The following is a 17,721-nucleotide window of genomic DNA, read 5'->3' on the forward strand; positions in this document are numbered from 1 at the left end:
GTATGGTCAAACATTAGACATCAAGCTCGCGCATGCTAGCCGACGCTGGGCACACTCGGCATTTTGTTAGGTCAACCAACGGTTGGGCGCGTCGCGCGACATCACGCGAGGAGGCTCAAGCCACAGAACTCCCTTTGAGATACACGGCCGAGACCAAGACCCCAAAACAGGCTTCTTCGAAAGGACGCTAGGATGCGGAGAATCCCATGGACAGCCGGCATGCCCTTGTTCCATCTGCCGTCGCCACGCAATCACCAACTTGAACTTGTGCCCATCCACTGACCAAGCAGGGTAGCGCAGGGCTGGCGAGGCCGGCAAGCAGGGCACAGGGTCAGACAGAGATGACGAGCGAGAGCAAGCTGCGTTTGGTTGGACGTTTCTGGCACCTATTCATTCCTTACCAGCCGTAGCCCCTGCCAACTTGAAGGGAGATCTCCTTGAGGTACATGTGCTCGGTACGCTTCACCTGTTGTTTGCCATTCGGAATGGGGCCGATGCCTACTTGGAACGCCATGTGTTCTGAGGGCAGCTGCTCGGTCCGTGCTTGAACAACATACGGAGAGAAACGGTTCCTCTCTCTCACCCCCTGTACATGCATCTTCCTGTGCGTCTGCGAGAGTTCGCATCCATGCCTCGTTTGTCAGGAAATAACGCTTCTGGGTCGCAACAATGAAATGAAGCGGGTGGTTCTGCTGGCCGGGCTGACCTACATGTACTTGGCAGTTGCGATAGTGCGCAAGTGGTTCTCTTGACCTCTCGAGCGTCAACAGCCTGCCTTCGGGATATCCCATGAAGGATGCCTCGGACGGTTGGCACGGTACGCTAGTGTGCCGTCACAGAGTAAGTGACAGCGGGACAATGGGGCTACCGTAGGGAGGAAGGGGGTAAACAACCTTGAGGCGCGGCTTAAGCAAGGGAGGCATGCGTCTTGGATGGTACGCAATACTGGCACTGGCCAGGAGATGAGAAAACTCATCAGTAATGTCGACGATCTTGGCTGTTGAGTAACCATCGATCTGGCCATCACCTAGCGATAGTAGCGATCGCTGCAACTCCAGTCATCCCTAACCCCTCCGCTTTCGTGGGGCGTGGTAAATCGTGGACTAGGCCGGCGGGGAAGACGTTGTTGAGAGGGGACGGCGATGCGAGACGAGCAGGCTGGCCACCCCTGTTGACTCCATTTTCTCTTCGCTCATTCTCTCGCGCAGTCCGTCAGCCACGGGAACGGGAACGGAAGGCTTTCCGTAGAGGGACGCGTATGTCTCTTTCCTGTGAGTGCGGATCCTGCGAACGGATCGATCAGACTGTCGAGGGGGGGGCTTGTCTACAAGCCCCCATGAATCCAGTGATGATCAATCATGGGAGAACAAGGTTTGTGCTGTGCACGGCATGCGCCGTGATTGCCATAAGCCATCCCCAAGAGAAACCAACAGGCACTGGCTGTTGTTCCCTTCGCGATAGTGTCGGTGGGGGGCCGTTCAAGGGTTTGACGGTGGCCGTCGGGGAGAAGCCGCCAACCGCCAACATTCCCCGACCTCCGTCAACGTCATGGTCACACACACGGGTCAATAAATTGAGGTGTGGACGTGCCATCGTACGTGCTCCGCAATCGTCTAGCTCATGCTGGCTGGCAGCCACGGACTTCAAGACACTTGAGGAGGGGGGGAGCGATGCTACCTTTGCAAGTCACTGCTCAACCTGCTCGGTGTCGGGGGAGATGCGCATGATGAATGCACCGAGAAGACAACAGGAACAGCCTATTCGTAGTGAGGTGTCAAGCGACGTGGTTGGGAGCGTGCGGAAGACGAAAGTTAGGCCGCCCGGGTCTTTGCTGCACTCTTCGTCCCTGGGCCCATTTTGGCTGGTATGGCTGCCGTTGTATGACGCGCTTTCGATAGCTCACATGACGGCGGTCGCCTTAGATCCCATCGACATGAAGACAAGACAATTTCGAGGCGCGCGGTCCAGGTGAGATCTCTTTTTCGACCCTTAAGTGGCCGTTAAACTGAGAGGGAGTCGAAAAGCCGGTCACAAACATTAAAAGGCGATGTGAAAGGAAGGGTTTGGCCACTTCGAGACTGCACTACAACCAAAGGGATGCATGCGGGGTCTCGCGTGCCACCAGGACACAGGCGTGAGCTGTGAGCTTGGAGCCGTCACCTCCATCAGAGAAGATAGTTGGATCACGTGCCTGTCTTATCGGTTATTGGGGGCTCGGCGTCGGCATGACCTCGCTTGAACGTCGGACAAGAATGAGGGGCGCCATGATGCTGAGGACATCAGCACCTTAGCCTAGGCATTTACCCACGATGACTACTCCACTTGATGAGGAGAATAGACGGAATATCGGGACGTCGTTCAGGTAGCTCGCGGCCTTACAGCTTGCTCATTGGCCGCGCCGAAGAGAAAACATGACCAAGGCTTGTGGGCGGGCAGCCCCGCGCCGGCCAAGACCCGATTGCTGTCGGTCCCCGCGAAGGGGGCGGCGGGGAAACTGCCCGAGACTGGAGAAATCAAATGGACGCGGGTCACGACCGTGGAGTTCGTGCCTCATTGCCGCTGCCGCCTGCCTTTGGGCGTCACACAAGAAAAGGGATGTGAGTGATATAATAGGGTTGAGCTCTAGTCTTTCTTTGACAAGACCCAATGCCATGTTTCTCCTCATCCTACGTTTACCTCTCATCTGGACCGCCTGCTAGACACCGCTCGTGTCATCTCCGCTACAATGGTTGTCGAGCTGGACGTCGAGGCTCTGCTCAAGAAGCTCACAAATTCCGAAAAGGTTGATTTGCTGGCAGGTTTGTACCCTCACATCTCAAGATCGGAGCCCAGACGAAGAGTTGCCAATGCGACATATGCTGAAACCGCTGCTCAGGTATCGACTTCTGGCACACCAAGGCCCTTCATAAACATGGAATTCCCTCGGTTCGCCTCAGTGATGGCCCCAACGGTGTCCGCGGAACCAGGTTCTTCGATGGTGTTAAAGCCGCCTGTTTCCCCTGTGGCACGGCTCTTGGCGCCACCTTTAACACTGCTCTGCTCGAGGAGGCCGGCAGAAAGATGGGCGAGGAGGCCAAGTTGAAGGGAGCCCATTGCATTCTCGGACCAACAATCAACATGCAACGCGCGCCCCTTGGCGGGCGTGGTTTCGAATCGATCGGCGAAGATCCTGTCCTGGCTGGCCTCGGGTCTGCTGCCATCTGCAACGGTATTCAGAGCACTGGCGTCCAGGCCACCCCCAAGCACTTTGTCTGCAACGATCAGGAGCACAGGCGCAACGCCGTACAAAGCATACTAACCGAGCGCGCTCTGCGCGAGATATACGCCATGCCATTCCAGCTGACAGTCCGTGACTCTAAGCCGGGAGCCTTCATGACAGCTTATAACGGCGTTAATGGTGTGTATTGCAGTGAGAATCCCGATATCCTTGAAAAGATGCTCCGGAAGGAGTGGGGATGGGACGGTATGGTCATGAGCGACTGGTATGGGACTTACACTACGACCGACGCTGCCAATGCCGGCCTGGATCTCGAGATGCCTGGCCCGCCACGCTTCCGTGGCGAGCTTCTCAAATTCTCCGTCTCTACCGACAAGGTCAAACAACACGTGCTGGACGAGCGAGCTCGTGCTATGCTTGTATTCATCAAGGAATGTATGAAGCTCGGCATCCCAGAAAATGCAGAGGAGAAGACAGGCGACACGCCTGAGACGGCGGAACTTTTGCGCCGGATTGGCGGCGAGTCCCTTGTTCTGTTAAAGAATGAGAACAGCGTGCTTCCGCTAAAGAAGAATAAGAAGGTAGGTCTCACGCCCGCTGTGCACGCCCGCCACCATCGGGCCCCTCCATCCACCCAAGCATTCAAGGTTGCCAAAGCTAATGGCATTGCTCGATAAGACTGTCATCATCGGTCCCAATGCGAAAATCGCAACCTATCACGGCGGCGGCTCAGCCTCTCTTGCAGCGTACTACGCTGTGACTCCCTTCGATGGTATCAGTCAAAAGCTTGAATCCGAGCCTATTTACGCACAAGGCGCCTATTCCCACAAGCTATTGCCCTTACTGGGCAACGTAGTCAAGTCGCCGTCCGGGGAGCGAGGAATGGTCTTCCGAGCATATACCGACCCCCCCAATGTTACTTCTCGCAAGCCAGTCGACGAACGCATCCTGACGAACACAGAACTCAACCTCGTTGATTACTACGTAATCAAAAACCCGCTATGGTACGCCGAAGTAGAGGGCTCCTTCGTTGCCGAAGAGGACTGTGAATATGAACTTGGTCTCATAGTTTGCGGTACGGCCAACCTCTTCGTCAACGGAAAGCTGGTCATCGATAATGAGACGAAGCAGCGCCAAGGCGATGCGTTTTTCGGCACTGCCACGGTAGAAGAAAGGGGCACGACCGAACTCAAGAAGGGCGAGACCTATACCTTCAAAGTCCAATTCACGTCAGCCCCCGCATCCAAGCTTCAGGGCAATAACGTCGTCTTCGGCGGTGGCGCACTACGTATCGGCGGCTGTAAGGTCATCGACGATAAGGAAGAGATACGCAAAGCGGCAGAACTAGCAAGAGATGCTGATCAGGTCGTTATCTGTTCTGGTCTGAATGCCGACTGGGAGACTGAGGGCCACGACCGCGACCACATGGACCTGCCTGGCTATCTCAACAAACTCATCTCAACCGTCGGCAAAGCAAACCCCAACACGGTAGTGGTGAACCAATCAGGCACACCGGTCACCATGCCATGGATCAATGATGTAGCAGCCGTCATCCAGGCATGGTACGGCGGCAACGAGACCGGCAACGCTATTGCGGACGTTCTCTTCGGCGACGTGAACCCCTCTGGCAAGCTCTCTCTGAGCTTTCCTATTCGAGTACAGGACAACCCGGCGTTCCTGAACTATCGTGCGGAGTTTGCACGTACATTCTATGGCGAGGACGTATACATCGGCTATCGGTTTTACGAGTACATAGACCGCCCCGTCCTCTTCCCCTTCGGCCACGGTCTATCCTATACCACCTTTGAGTTCTCCGATCTGGCCGTCTCGGATCAGAATCACAACCTGAAGGTGGAGCTATCAGTTAAGAACACAGGGTCCATCAACGGCGCTCAAGTGATTCAGGTCTATGTGGCCCCCAGACAAAAAGCAACGAAGGTCAATCGTCCCCTGAAAGAACTCAAGGGCTTTGGCAAAGTGGCGCTCGAGGCGGGGGAGACCAAGAAGGCAACCATCAACCTCTCTCCCAAATATGCTGCGAGTTACTGGGACGAAGACAGGCACCAATGGTGCGCTGAAGAGGGGGAGTACGAGATCATCGTTGCCGACAGCTCGGTCGTGACGGATAAGGCGCTCAGGGGATCCTTCACTGTTGCTGAGACATATTGGTGGTCCGGTGTGTGAATCAAACAGGGTGCCACGACCTATTATGCAGAAAGGTTTCAAGAAGATCGAATTCAAACAATAATAGCCAACACCAATTATCTCTCCTCGTAAACAGCCTTGATGTAAAGCCCTGTATTTCCTCATGTACCTTACGCTTGTTGGTACACGATCACGTGATACCGCGTCATGTTGATCAAGCACCTCTCTCTCTTCGGTGACCTTTCATGTACAACAATCGCCCTCTCCAACCCGATCGGCTGGTACTGGATACCTCCATGCGCGCGTCATGGCCTTGAATGCTCCGGTGCCGCATGCGCTGCCCACAGTCATCTCCCTGAAACAGGCGTTTCTCGAATCGCAGACGCGTTTGCTTTCTCGGGATCTTACCCCAACTCGCCGGTGGCGCGCTGATAATGCGGCGGCAGTCGAGCCCTTACCGGTTGCTGCAATTGATGACGCGCTCCTCGGCCTTGCCCAAATTCTTCAGCAGCACGCCCGTCGGATCTATCCTCCACAGTCAACGCGCCTCATTGCGGAACAGATCGATAAGCTGTACCAGACCGAGGATGAGACGACAACGTGGGACAGCGATGAGCTCATCGCTACAAACGCCGACCTGAGTATGAGCGAAATCGCCCCCCTCCCACTCCGTACCTTTTGGTAACCTGGCTAACGCTTCCATCGTTTCGGCCCGTAGCTGACGAAAAGTCCATCGCCTCATGTCCGCCCACCTGGCCCTTGTCAAAGGACTTGGATGCTCTACCCATGGAGGCCAAGCGGTATGCTGACCATGTATCTGTCCTGAATGCTCTCGTTGCGAGGCGGGCACAGGTACACGAGCGCGTCGAGCAGCTGCGCCGTCTGTCGAAGGCCATTCAGCCGTTCCGTATAAGTGACAACGGCCTTGGTCTGCAAGAAAACGTAGTCACTCGCGGCGGCGAGGTCGAGAGGGAGCTGGAGCGTATGCGCATGCTGCTTGTGCGGGTCAGTGGTCGCATTGCATCATTGCCTACACCGAACAATGAGGGTGGAAAAGAAAGTCACTCCATCGCTGGAGCTGAGGCAGACAAAACCCAACAACTACTGCGCGAGTTCTGATATTCTGATCCAGTCATTTGCGGCAACATTTCAGGGGACTGCAAACCAGTAACGACTGATGAGATACATGATAACGTATTACTTGGTATCGATACTTTAGGTTACTGTCGCTGGCGTTTGCTACCAGGCCGGGATGCCACGAATAGAACTGGCCACCCACCTATTCAACAGGTGACACCTTGCCCCATGATAATGCATCAGCATCAGCCGTCACTCGTGCGGACCACGATGCTTTTCTTCCTCTGCTTGATACCCCCATTTAGAGTCGCATCTTTTTCCGTGTCGTCAATATCAAGGCCCTTTGTCGTCTCCGCAACCTGCATGGCAGTATCTGAGGATTCGTCTTCGACCCTGGTCTGGGGAGACAGGACCTGCAACGTGACCACATCACCTGTTTCTTGTTGGGCTTGCGACTCGGGCCCGACCATGTGATATACCCTCAAACCAACCACAACTACAGCGTTCCAGGGGTTCATCTCAAATTCGTCCGGCTCTTCTGAAGTGGGCAATGCTGAGGCGGAAGGACAGTGGCACGGGGAGCCTGTGTTGTTGTTGGTCGGGTTGCCCGTATTTTTATTCCTCGCTGCGTTCTCGATCTCTTTCCCCCGCATTTCTAACATAGTTGCAATGCAGTCGCTGCCTTCGTGACCGGCGTCAGAGCTGTTGGAACTGCGATTGTCAGAAGTTACTTCTGGCTGACGCCAAACCGTGCGACCGGTCCTCGTAAACCTGCTCTCCTGGTTTCCTGTCCAATCACAAGATCTCCGCTTCTCTCCTTCCTGGAGTATGCTTCGAATGGTCGAGCGTAGTTGGTCTTGTTCGTGGGCACCCTGCACCTTCTCGTCAGAGGCGCACGTAGATTTTGCTTTGGCTCCCATTAAACCTTTCCCATGAGCGATATCATATGCCAATCCGGTATGCATCAACTTGTCTCGCCGACTTTTGGCGTACTTGCGAATCACTTGATGGGTGGGAAGTAGGTCGTCGTTGCGAGTGGCTTCAACACGGACGTGGACTTCGTAGTCGCCAGCTTCAAGATCAAGCTCGACGTTGACCGATCTTCTCATTCGGTATGCAGGCTCGCTGCGAACGACATAGGCCTCTCCATCGCCAGCTCTATGCAAGCGGAAGCCAAGATCAAACCGATATTGACCTTCCAGGCCTCGAAAGTAGCGATCATCCAGCTGTGATAGCACGATGACTACCGGTCCAGCCCTAGTAATAGTCAGAGCGAAAGAAGTTTTGTGGTAGTCCGAAACCCAAGGAACCTCTAGAGTGGTCCATTTCGTTTTCGAAGTCCAGTCGGAGCCGAAGAGGCGAGTAACGTCAAACATTGAATACTTCTTTAAGAGGTCGGTATAAGAGATCCAAAAGGCTCCATCATCGCCGAAAGTGTGGTTGAGTTGCCGTAGCCATTCTGGAGTCCATTCCTTCGAGCCATCAGACCATGCACCTGATATTTCGTTAGCAAAAATTATGCAAGACGGGGGGGGGGGGGAACACATTCTCAGGAGAAGAACGTATTTGGTCTGACCTTTCCACTCTCCTTTGCCCCATGGATTCTTGAGGTGAACAAGGCGTTCCCCGTTGAGCTCAACTGCCTTCATTATACTGTACGCATGCATCTCGACGATTCCATTACGCTCACCCCGGCCTCTTGAAGCAAATCCAGTCGAACAACTGATGAGGCAATCTTGATTCACGCGCAGCAACTTCTGCTTCCAGAAAACCTCTTTGCTCAGAATATCTGTGGTATAAAGCTCAGTCGTAACCCCTCCGGTCAAGTCTTCGACGGCCTCGCCAGTAAAACCGCCCTCGATGGCAGAGTAATCACCATGAGCTTTCGCGTAAGCCTTTTCCAATAGCGGAAGCCACGTTTCGTTTGGATTCTCACATTGGGCGAAATACAAGGCGCCGCTGTTTGACTGGTAGATTTTGCGGTAGGCATCTTCTGAGTTGATGCGTTCTCGGTCATCCCAAAGATTCCGTTCAAGGTAGCTTTCGTCGTAATCAGGCTTTGTGAGGTAAAGCTATCGATTGAGGTCAGGTGGTGACCCCAATATGCTTACTTGCCAACCGCGAAAGTGATTGAGACGAAAAAGGGGTTCCATCGTACCTTGTCGTCAATGATGACACTGAACCACTCAGCGTCACGATGAAAGACGAAGCCATAGACGCCGACCTCCTGGTCATGCGAAACACACACCCTTTCGATCAGGCCAGGTTTATTGCTGAGGCCACACAGGGCTGCCATTAGCCAACAATCCCCCCCACGACCTTGGCGCACATCGTTGGCAGTAGCGTCGTCGATGTAAAATTGAGGCTCATCAAATATGTCAACCACCCGTTTGATGGACCTCGGTCGCAGCAAAGGATCCGGCGGCTCTCTATCTTTGATGTTCCAAAGAGAGTCGAGACAATTTCGACTTCCGAATTTCAAATCGAACTCAAGATCAAAATGCGGGTCGCGATACTTCTGGTTAACAGCGCGGCATTCATCCACGATCTTGCGCACTTTGGTCCGGCAGAGGGCCACCGCTTCATCGAATGAGGTGTGTGTCGTTCTCTTGACTGCCTTTTCGACGTGGGGGTTCCTGGGAATAACTGTAGTGGCTACCGGTCGTTGATTAGTCTTCAAGTCATATTTACAAAATGTTACAGTGCATGTATGATACCCTTGCCTGGAGCTTTGGTGGTAAACTTATCCCAGAACTCGTCAATGGCCGCTTGAGGCGCTTGCTGTATCCTTTTGCCTTTAGATGCGGCTACGGCGGCCATTGTGTCGTTGATGGTGGGCTGGCACCTCAATCCTAGGCTGATTGGTGGCACAGGCAGACGAATGAAGAATACGAAGTAGCGCGCAACGAGACGCAGAATAAACGACGAACGTCGGCACAAAGGATGCAGTATTACGGGGAGAGGTGGCGTGTTGATGAGGGTCAAGACACCAACGTGCTCGGGTCGCGCAAAGCTGGAAACATGTCATGCTTCACCAGACCCAGGCAGCGACCGCCACGCGGAGAGGGGTTGCAGCTGCCCATAAAGATGCAAGCATATGAGGCTGAGCATCATGGTTCCCACCGCCACCATGATTGGACGTCGGTGCAGTAATCCGCGTGAGCACATGGTAAACTGCGTCTGCATGCGCGTCTGCATTCGTACACAGCACAAACCACCAGCGTGAGCCAACGTGGTCTGCGAAAGTAGTACACAAGCACGGAAACCCCTAGCGACCAGATCTAGGCCTCGATCATCGAGCGCCCGGTGGAAGGCAATATCGCGTCTGCTTACTGCGCACACCTGGAAGCAGTGCAAAGTAGTACGAGGTATTTCATGTCTGCATCGCGACAATCATGTCGACTGACGTCCCTGTTCGTTCGCCGTTCGAGTGAAATATTCTACGTAGCCACAGTCACTCCCTCCTCTCAACCCAACCAGCTACCACTGCAACCAATCTCAAACTGAGCCTTCTTTAGAAGAGGGGTTGTCGGTCCAGAGCCTCTGCGATTGACTCTTGGTATCTAGTGCCGTCGTCGGGCAGAAAATCATGCTGCGTCGCCCACCAGGCCCGACAGCTTCACCGATGCTCCGTGATTTTAACTTCTTCAAGACGCCCAAGAAGTCGCACAGCTGCTGACCACGAGTGTCGCACGATAACGGCTCGCTATGCCACTCTGCCAACAGTCTCTACTCGATGACCGTCTGTCTGCGCTGTCCCATTTGCCGCTGAAACGTAGCCGGGGCCTACAAGAAGACCCGGGCCTTACGTTCGCCGTACCCAAAATAAATCCCAGGGGCATTAGGCCGTGAAGTAATTGGTAATTGTAGGTTTCCTCCTTCTCATCCACCGCGAGAACTGTGCGCGAGCTGGACTTGCGTAATAGCCAAGGACCGTATTACAGGAGTTGTAGTCGAAAGAATGTTTGATTCATTGAATGAAAGCTTGAGCCGTGTCCGAGGGTTTGAAAATCCGACAGAGCTGAAGAAGAGGAATGTGTCCGAGACGCCGTAGAGATAAAAACAAGTGATGCGTCCTATGTCCATGAGTAACGTTTCGTGTGGATAGCGTGAGCCCGTGCGTAATGAATAGCGTGAAAGAAGAAAAAAATACTTGAGGTCGTTGTGATGATAGTTCTAAAGCAAGATCATTTTCGGCCTAGGTACGACGGCATAGAGACCGAAGCAAGTGACCTAGCCGAGACTCCTGGAAAGCGGGCCAGCGCAGGTGACAAGGCGTGCCTGTCCGACCAGTAACAGGGGCGGGAGACGGGCTTTGTCTTATTAGGCAACGGGAGCCAATGGAGCGACAGGCGGTACCAAGTTGGCCGCAGTGTTGAGGTCGACAACATCGTTAGGAATCTCGCCGTTGGCGACCTTCTGCGGGCAGTCACGCGAAATGTGACCAGCCTCGCCGCATTGGTAGCAGGTCTTGCCAGCGGTGTTGAGCGGTCCACCGTTGGGCGCGGTGCAATCGCGAGAAATGTGGCCAAGCTTGCCGCAGGCGTAGCACTTCATGGCTTGAGCCTGGCAGTCGCGCGCAAAGTGGTTAGGTCCTCCACACTTGTAGCAGGTTGCGGGGCGCGGACCGCCGGCGAAGCCGCCTCGTGCAAAGCCACCGTATCCGCCGCGGGGAACTGGAGCACCACGACCCAGGCCAACACCAGCTGGGGTAGGGCAGGTTCGCTGGAAACATGAAATTCGTCAGAACGCAGATCGAGACTTGCATTGGTAGACGGAGCTTGGCTTACGGCGAGATGACCAGGCTGGCCGCAGTTGTAGCAGCGACCACTAGTACCAGCACCGCTCAAGCGAAGAGTCGGGCAGTCGGCCTGAACGTGGCCAAGGCCCTGGCAGTGGTAGCACTGCTTAGCCTCGGTGGTACGAGGCAGAGGGCAGCCATTGGACTCGTGTCCTTCATTGTTCAAGTCAGTGAGTGATTCATATTTAATGGCTTGACGCCTCACAGCTTACCGGGTTGCTTGCCTAGTAGATAGTCAGTGGGAGTGGCGCACGAATATTTAGCAGATGGGATTCATACAGTTGTAGCAAAGGCGCTCAGCAGAGGAGCAGACCTCGGCATAGTGGCCAACATTGCCACACTTGTAGCAGGCGCGGCGAGAGAGGGAAGACATGACGTGGACAATGATGATCTGCCTCAGACGTTGTCAGCAAGGTTCCATCCAGGCTTTGCTCATCAGGACGGCCGGCCACTGGTCCAAGAGGCGACATTAAGACCTGTAGGTTGTCGATATACAATCCCCGCAGAACAGTTCAGCTGATCCGTATGGTGTTCAACAGTTGACTCGATGAATTGCGCAGGTGCGCTTGGCAAGTTTCAGTCGCAGTATGTGATTAAGGCCTGGCGCACCAAGCGAGCATGGTAGGATGGCGAACAAGGCAAATCGCGGGCGTGTGTCTTGCGGCGCAAAAGAGCAACCGGGTTTGGATGCAGGATGTTGCTCTGCAATGCGATGCGACGCACTCTCAAGCGAAATTATGCGACCGGAGTTGTCTAGTTTCGTAGGCGGACTCGTGACGGGTACAACAGTATCAAGGAGCTCCGAGGGATCTCAGCGGTGTAGTGCCTGTGTCGCCCATCTCTGGCGTTGGGAGGCAGGCGCAAGCATGCTGCAGTTGCAACTGGCCATGGTGGTAGTTTGTGGTGGTGGTGGTACGACGTGATGCGTGATAGGGTACACAGCCTCGGCCGAGGGGAGCGGAGGGGAGACGGGACATGCGGATAAGGGAGGGGGGTACACGGCCTCCGTCGTGCGAAAGCAATTGACGAGCAAGAAGATAGAGGGAAGACAGCTTACCTTGTTTTGCGAGTAAAGTAGCGGATTGCTGGAAAATCGTACGAAGATTGGGGGGATGGCGGGGGGGGGTTTGTTTTCTTCGATGAGCGGAAAGTAGTGTTCTCCTGAGTCCAGCAACAACCGTCGACGACGACAACCTTCCAATCTTCTCACCACCAGCAGCCCGAGAGGGGTTCTCGAGTGGAAAATTTTTCAAGAAAGTGACGATGTTTGGTGGAAGCGGAAGCGGAAAGGGGAGCGAGAAGGGCATGGGCGAGTGAGGAGACACAGACCATAGGCTGAGTGCCCCAAGGCCCAAAAGAGGAGAGGCACCCATCGTGGTGGACACCTCGTTCCTGGTGCTGTCCTGTGACTGGCGTATGAGGGCCAGGCACCGTGCGCCTGCCCCGGGACCGGGGGGAGGGGTCGCTTCGACTCAACATGGTTGTGGGGTGGGTAATCACTCCACCGTCACGTTTGCGACACGTGATATAGCTTCGACAAGCATGCTGTATCTGACTGTCCAAGTACTCAGTGGCTCCTCCCGAGATCACGGTCCTGTTCCACGTATCTGACCTTTTACCGAGCTCAAGCTGACATCGAACCAGCCTTTGTATGACAACAACATTGAATCACGCATGCATTGCAACTAAGGTACCTTAAGGTGTAGGCAACCACCCGATTCCAGTCGCACACTCACCACGGAGCTTGCCTTCCATTCAGCCGCCCCACTTCCGAGGGGTGGATGGTCAGAGGCGTGGGCATTTCCATCATTGCGGCAGGTGCTATGGAGCGAGGCCTAGCCTCCACAACATAGTCAACTCCATCCTCTGAAGCATATGAGGGCGGTCGAGAAGCGCCTGGATTCCCCATCTCTGTCGTTCTTGAGTCGCCTCGAGCAGGCAGTGGCTCATTCAATACCGCGTTCGGGTTGCGCTGCCAGTAGATGCGATCAGGGTCGACTCGCTTCAAGCATATCTACTCGTCAGCGATCCACTTCATCATGTGCCAGAGCGGACGACAAGGGAGGTGCCGGTTCTTACCACACTCTGCCGCCAGGCACCGTACGGAGGCGGCTTTGGTTTCTTGATGGCTTGCTGTCCAACTTCGGATCCCTCTTCTTCGTCCCGTGCCAGGACTACTCGAATCGGCTCTTCCGGCACCGCAAAGATCCCGAGATGCTGCTCTTCATGAGCCACTGGTTGCTCTGGCTGCGGCCGATACACTAGCAGGCAGAGCCGGACCACTCTGTGACTGAAAAAGACGGCGGCAAAGAGTATCATCAATATGAGAAGTACCGTGAACTCGCTCTGCTGGATCTTTCCAGAGACAGTCAAGGCCAGATCTATTTGAAGCTTGCGTTAGACCGCGTTCCTCGCCGCTACCACACACAGGAGACTAGTGTTGACTAGCAATACAACTTACAAACAGTTAAAGTCATGATCACCAGACACCCTGAGACGAAGCACTGCACAGCCAGGGACCGAGCACGTTGTGAGGCGGTCCGCGGCAAACAGAACAAAAAGCGTTTCGGTCGAGTGCCAGCATGGCCGGGCTGCCTGAGGCCCAGCCACGTCCTTCGTCCTGGTTGTCTGGAGCGTCGATATTGTCGGTCCCCTCCTTCTAAAGCTCTCGATTCCTGTGCGTAGCCGTCCGACCCACGCGCGTCGGGCCATCTATTTCCAGCCAAATGAACCGGCGACATCGGCGCGTTTGATCGCATCGAAGGAGAGTGTTCGACTTCGCCTGCTCGAGACGCAGCAATCGGTATCATATATCGCTGGTTGAATTGAGGAGAAATGCCTTGATCAATTCCCTCATTTCTGTCGATTCGAAGAGGTGGTAGGCTGAAGCTGAGATTGAATCGTGGAGTCTTGGGGCTGTCACCGGCTTCGCCAGTTTCGTTACTGAGGCTCGTGATGGGTGCATTGTCATCGGCTGATCGTCTTGTGAAAGGTTGTGGGCGCCGCACTGAAAGCGGACCTAGGCGCCATGAGGAGGCCTGTTCCATTTCGTTCGCGACTGCAGTTCCGCCAGCCTCGTGCAACTCAACAGTCCGCTGTTCGGTCTCCCCATCCCCCGCAGCGCGCCCCCGATCCAGGCGATCCATCGGCCGGTATCGTCAGACCAGAGAGAGGGCGATCTATGCAGTAACTTTGTTCATGGCCTGGAACATGGGTCGTTGCTGAAGTGTGAAGTAATGATTCCTATTGCAGGGCAATGCAGCGCACTCCGATGCCAGACAGTAACTGTTGCTAGTCGGGAGAGTCCTTGTCGCTACGAGGTATCAGTCAGTCAGTGCTTGCCTTCTGTCAGTGTATATTCGTGAGCCACGACATTGATCGCTGGTACCCACTTCAACGGATGTGTATCTTGACGAACAGAAGTACTCGGACAACAATCAGTCTTGCGGATTTGTGACACCACCCGGGACGAGAAGTTTGCCTGAGTTGGGCCTCGGGGAGGCGGGAAGAGGCATGCTTGATCAATATTATGCGAGGGGCGAGGATTGAGACAGCTAGGGGTAAATATGTTGTTGGTTGGGGGGGAATGGATCGGATGGTGTCAGGTCAAAGAACATGTCGGCCTGCACCAAGGATTGCGCTATGGGTACAGAGTACGGGATTCTTGGAAGGGACAGGTGAAGGGAGGGGAGGGCAACTAGGACGAGGGGTGAGGAAATGTAACACGATCGCTGCGTCGCAGGGTTATGTTCCGTCCATTCAGACGAGACGTGCCAGGGGCCAAAAACCCCAAAGGTTCCCAGACAGTACGCTCCATCAACCGAAATGACACTCATTGCCACTGACCATGCCATACTTTGCCTGTCCTCCGACACGTATGATGCTGTCCGACTGCCGCCTGGACACGCAGGGGCACGGGGTTTGGTGATGGGGCAGACCAGGTTTCGGATTTCGTGTGAACCCCCTCCCTGTTCGAGACCCCACGCAGCTTTGACGATCGGCTGATTGGCCCTGAATCAATAGCTGAAGTACAAAACAGCACTAAGATGCCTACCTAAATTGGAACGTCACCCAATTGTTGTCTCCTTGGTAGTTCAAAATGGAACTATCTTCTGTACCTTGCATTCCTTCCTGTTCATCATTTTGAATCAAGAAATGTAACCTTTTTTGTACGCTTTCTCAAGAAATTCAAGCCAATATCGTTTACTATTCTAAATGTCGGTAGCAGCTTATGAAATCCAATGTAAAGCAATGGGTCGCGACCTGTTCATTTATAAACCTACTCCCATCCAAACACAGCACATCAATGACAGAACCGGCTATAATTAAACATTGGTGAGACCCGTGCATAACCTACAGATGAAAGGCTGTGGTGGGCTACTGGCACGATGAAGGATCAACCAATAAGGGCGGCCATGTTATTGTCTTTGAACAACCTACCTATCTGATGTAGTAAAGCCAGCATCATTTCTCAAGTGCGTACTAGTTGCAGCCAGGCGCCCGCCTGTGCGCGGCGCCCGGAAACCGCCATACAGCATCCTAGAGACATCCGAGAAACATAGCGTTTCGGCGTGTCCAAATGTGTACCGACCAGAATATGGTGAGTGACTAGTCTCCCTCCCATAACCGAGCTTCTGAACGGCTCATGCCTTTATTTTTGTCCCTGGCTAGGCCCCTTTCATCGCCTAAGAAGGTCCCGAGGACCGCAAGTGCACATGGCCACTTTCGCCTGGATTTGAAGCCGAGACGGTAACCAGGGCGTAATTTGACGTCTTCAAGACAGCGAGACAGTAGCCATACTGCGTTGAGCCTCCCCGCAATCCTACTGTAATTCAGGATAAACCACCGATCCAGTACATCAAAGGCTCTGTGTGGTTTGCCATGTGTCAGTGGGTCAAGTGTAAAGTGAATCATCGTAGCTCGCCCAGAAGCATATTGCGATCAGAAGACGCCGAGAGAACTATTCGTCTTGTTAGATTGGACAAGAAACAACCACCAAGCTCACACTTACGAATAGGTTCAGATCCTGGTGCAAATTCGGCGCAGTTGACAGTGCCTTTGTGTCCAGGAAGCTTGTATGCCAATTTCCCGGAGTCGTTGGACCAGATGGTGACGGTGCCGTCCCCAGAGCCCACAGCCACGTGTTTGCCAGCTGAGTCCCAACTTGCACGAACGAGGTTCTTCTCTAAGCCCATAGAGGCGCCATCGAACGTCCGAATGCGGCGTTCTGTTGGTGCAAAGGGGCGGATGTCCCACGTTCTTGCAGTGGAATCCATGGCATAGGACAGAAGCGATTGTGAATCAGGGGATACCCTCAATGAAGTGATGGTGTCTTGATGGCCGAGCATGGAATACACAACGGCTTTCTTTCGCAAGTCCCACACCTTGATGTCGTTATCAATACCGCCAGAATAGATTTCGTTGCCAGCCTCCGATATGGCGACTGCCGTCACAGGAAAATCAGTTTGTATGTAGTCCGCCGCATGTTTGGTTCGGGGATCCCAGAGCCCGATTGAACCGTCATCGCTGCCACTGATGAGCACCTCGTCGCCTCGCCTGCTAATGTCCATAGCATTAATGACCTCCTCGTGGCCGACATAGCGCCGTATCCGTGTGCCATTGTCAAGATCCCAGCTGGCCAAATGCATGTCGGCCGAGGCCGAAAAGAGAATTCGCGAGTCTCTCGACCACTGAAGGTCTAGAACGGCACCGCTGTGCCCTTTGAGTATACCGTAATTCTCGCAATCGCCATATGTTCTCCACAGCACTACGTCCACCAAGTCAGCGATATTGTTGTGAATGCAACTGCGACGAATGACAGTCAAGCTTACATATACTCCTGTCCATGGATCCTGAAGCGATGAAGTTGCCAGTAGGATCAAACTTGGCTGCGAAGACCTCACCAGAATGGCCGGACAGCTCCATCACCGGCGCTTGCAGCCCACTGGTTCGAGGAGCCTACAGAGAAGATGCGTAAGCAAACCATCGATAATCATCATTACTCATGTACCAAATTCAGAGTGACTCACAGTCTTAACAAGAGCACTGCCGTTTCCAGAGGCATTGAGCCTTGCTAGAGCTCTTGAAGATGTTCCAACATTTTGTCTCTTAACCAGCGCCTGCCCGGGGCCTGGCTCGTCGGAGGCGGGTCGCTTTTCGGCCGACATGTGAAGTTGATCAGTCAAATCGGATGACTTCGTAGTGTTATTTCGAGCGAGTGATTAACGTGTGCTGTACGTGGGCTCGTGGACAGTCGGACGCTTGGGGTGTGCCGACAGGGAACTGTTGATACAGCGCGCGCGTTGGAAGGTACGAAATGCAGAACTTGGGGTATTCGGTCCTAAACCGAAACCCGCAAAGGATGGATCTACTATATTGTCGCGATTTGAGACGTGTTCGTGGTAGGAACATTTCGTTAAATGAGAAAGCCTAGGTAGATACATATGATGCGTTCGTCGGGGCTGCAGCGTGGGCCCAGTTT

The 17,721-nt window shown here is 54.1% G+C and overlaps 6 protein-coding genes across 6 annotated transcripts; 2 read left to right on the forward strand and 4 right to left on the reverse strand.

The window, feature by feature from the left end:
- Nucleotides 1-2,725: 2,725 nt before the first annotated feature.
- VDAG_05611 (beta-glucosidase) lies at nt 2,726-5,401 on the forward strand (the record flags this gene model as incomplete). The annotated part of the gene is made up of 3 exons (XM_009652506.1): nt 2,726-2,798; nt 2,876-3,798; nt 3,896-5,401. The coding sequence occupies 3 exons, from the start codon at nt 2,726-2,728 to the stop codon at nt 5,399-5,401; spliced, it is 2,502 nt and encodes an 833-aa protein (XP_009650801.1).
- Nucleotides 5,402-5,669: 268 nt separating this feature from the next.
- On the forward strand, nt 5,670-6,481 carry VDAG_05612 (uncharacterized protein; the record flags this gene model as incomplete). Its single annotated transcript, XM_009652507.1, has 2 exons — nt 5,670-6,003; nt 6,081-6,481. The coding sequence occupies 2 exons, from the start codon at nt 5,670-5,672 to the stop codon at nt 6,479-6,481; spliced, it is 735 nt and encodes a 244-aa protein (XP_009650802.1).
- A 65-nt stretch (nt 6,482-6,546) lies between these two features.
- Nucleotides 6,547-9,259, reverse strand: VDAG_05613 (uncharacterized protein; the record flags this gene model as incomplete). The annotated part of the gene is made up of 4 exons (XM_009652508.1): nt 6,547-7,934; nt 8,016-8,511; nt 8,598-9,085; nt 9,157-9,259. The coding sequence occupies 4 exons, from the start codon at nt 9,257-9,259 to the stop codon at nt 6,685-6,687; spliced, it is 2,337 nt and encodes a 778-aa protein (XP_009650803.1). The 3' UTR covers nt 6,547-6,684.
- Nucleotides 9,260-10,762: 1,503 nt separating this feature from the next.
- VDAG_05614 (zinc finger protein GIS2) lies at nt 10,763-11,561 on the reverse strand (the record flags this gene model as incomplete). Its single annotated transcript, XM_009652509.1, has 4 exons — nt 10,763-11,164; nt 11,230-11,393; nt 11,453-11,459; nt 11,520-11,561. 4 exons carry the CDS (start codon nt 11,559-11,561, stop codon nt 10,763-10,765), a joined length of 615 nt encoding a protein of 204 aa, XP_009650804.1.
- Nucleotides 11,562-12,972: 1,411 nt separating this feature from the next.
- Nucleotides 12,973-14,287, reverse strand: VDAG_05615 (uncharacterized protein; the record flags this gene model as incomplete). Its single annotated transcript, XM_009652510.1, has 3 exons — nt 12,973-13,254; nt 13,320-13,621; nt 13,702-14,287. The coding sequence occupies 3 exons, from the start codon at nt 14,285-14,287 to the stop codon at nt 12,973-12,975; spliced, it is 1,170 nt and encodes a 389-aa protein (XP_009650805.1).
- A 1,133-nt stretch (nt 14,288-15,420) lies between these two features.
- Nucleotides 15,421-17,596, reverse strand: VDAG_05616 (WD repeat-containing protein). The gene is made up of 4 exons (XM_009652511.1): nt 17,270-17,596; nt 17,072-17,198; nt 16,252-17,007; nt 15,421-16,200 (listed from the first exon to the last, which is right to left on the reverse strand). Exons 1-4 carry the CDS (start codon nt 17,405-17,407, stop codon nt 16,151-16,153), a joined length of 1,071 nt encoding a protein of 356 aa, XP_009650806.1. The 5' UTR covers nt 17,408-17,596; the 3' UTR covers nt 15,421-16,150.
- Between the last annotated feature and the right edge of the window lie 125 nt (nt 17,597-17,721).

The sequence above is a fragment of the Verticillium dahliae genome, genomic scaffold, assembly GCF_000150675.1.
Source record: "Verticillium dahliae VdLs.17 supercont1.10 genomic scaffold, whole genome shotgun sequence".
NCBI lineage: Eukaryota > Fungi > Ascomycota > Sordariomycetes > Glomerellales > Plectosphaerellaceae > Verticillium > Verticillium dahliae.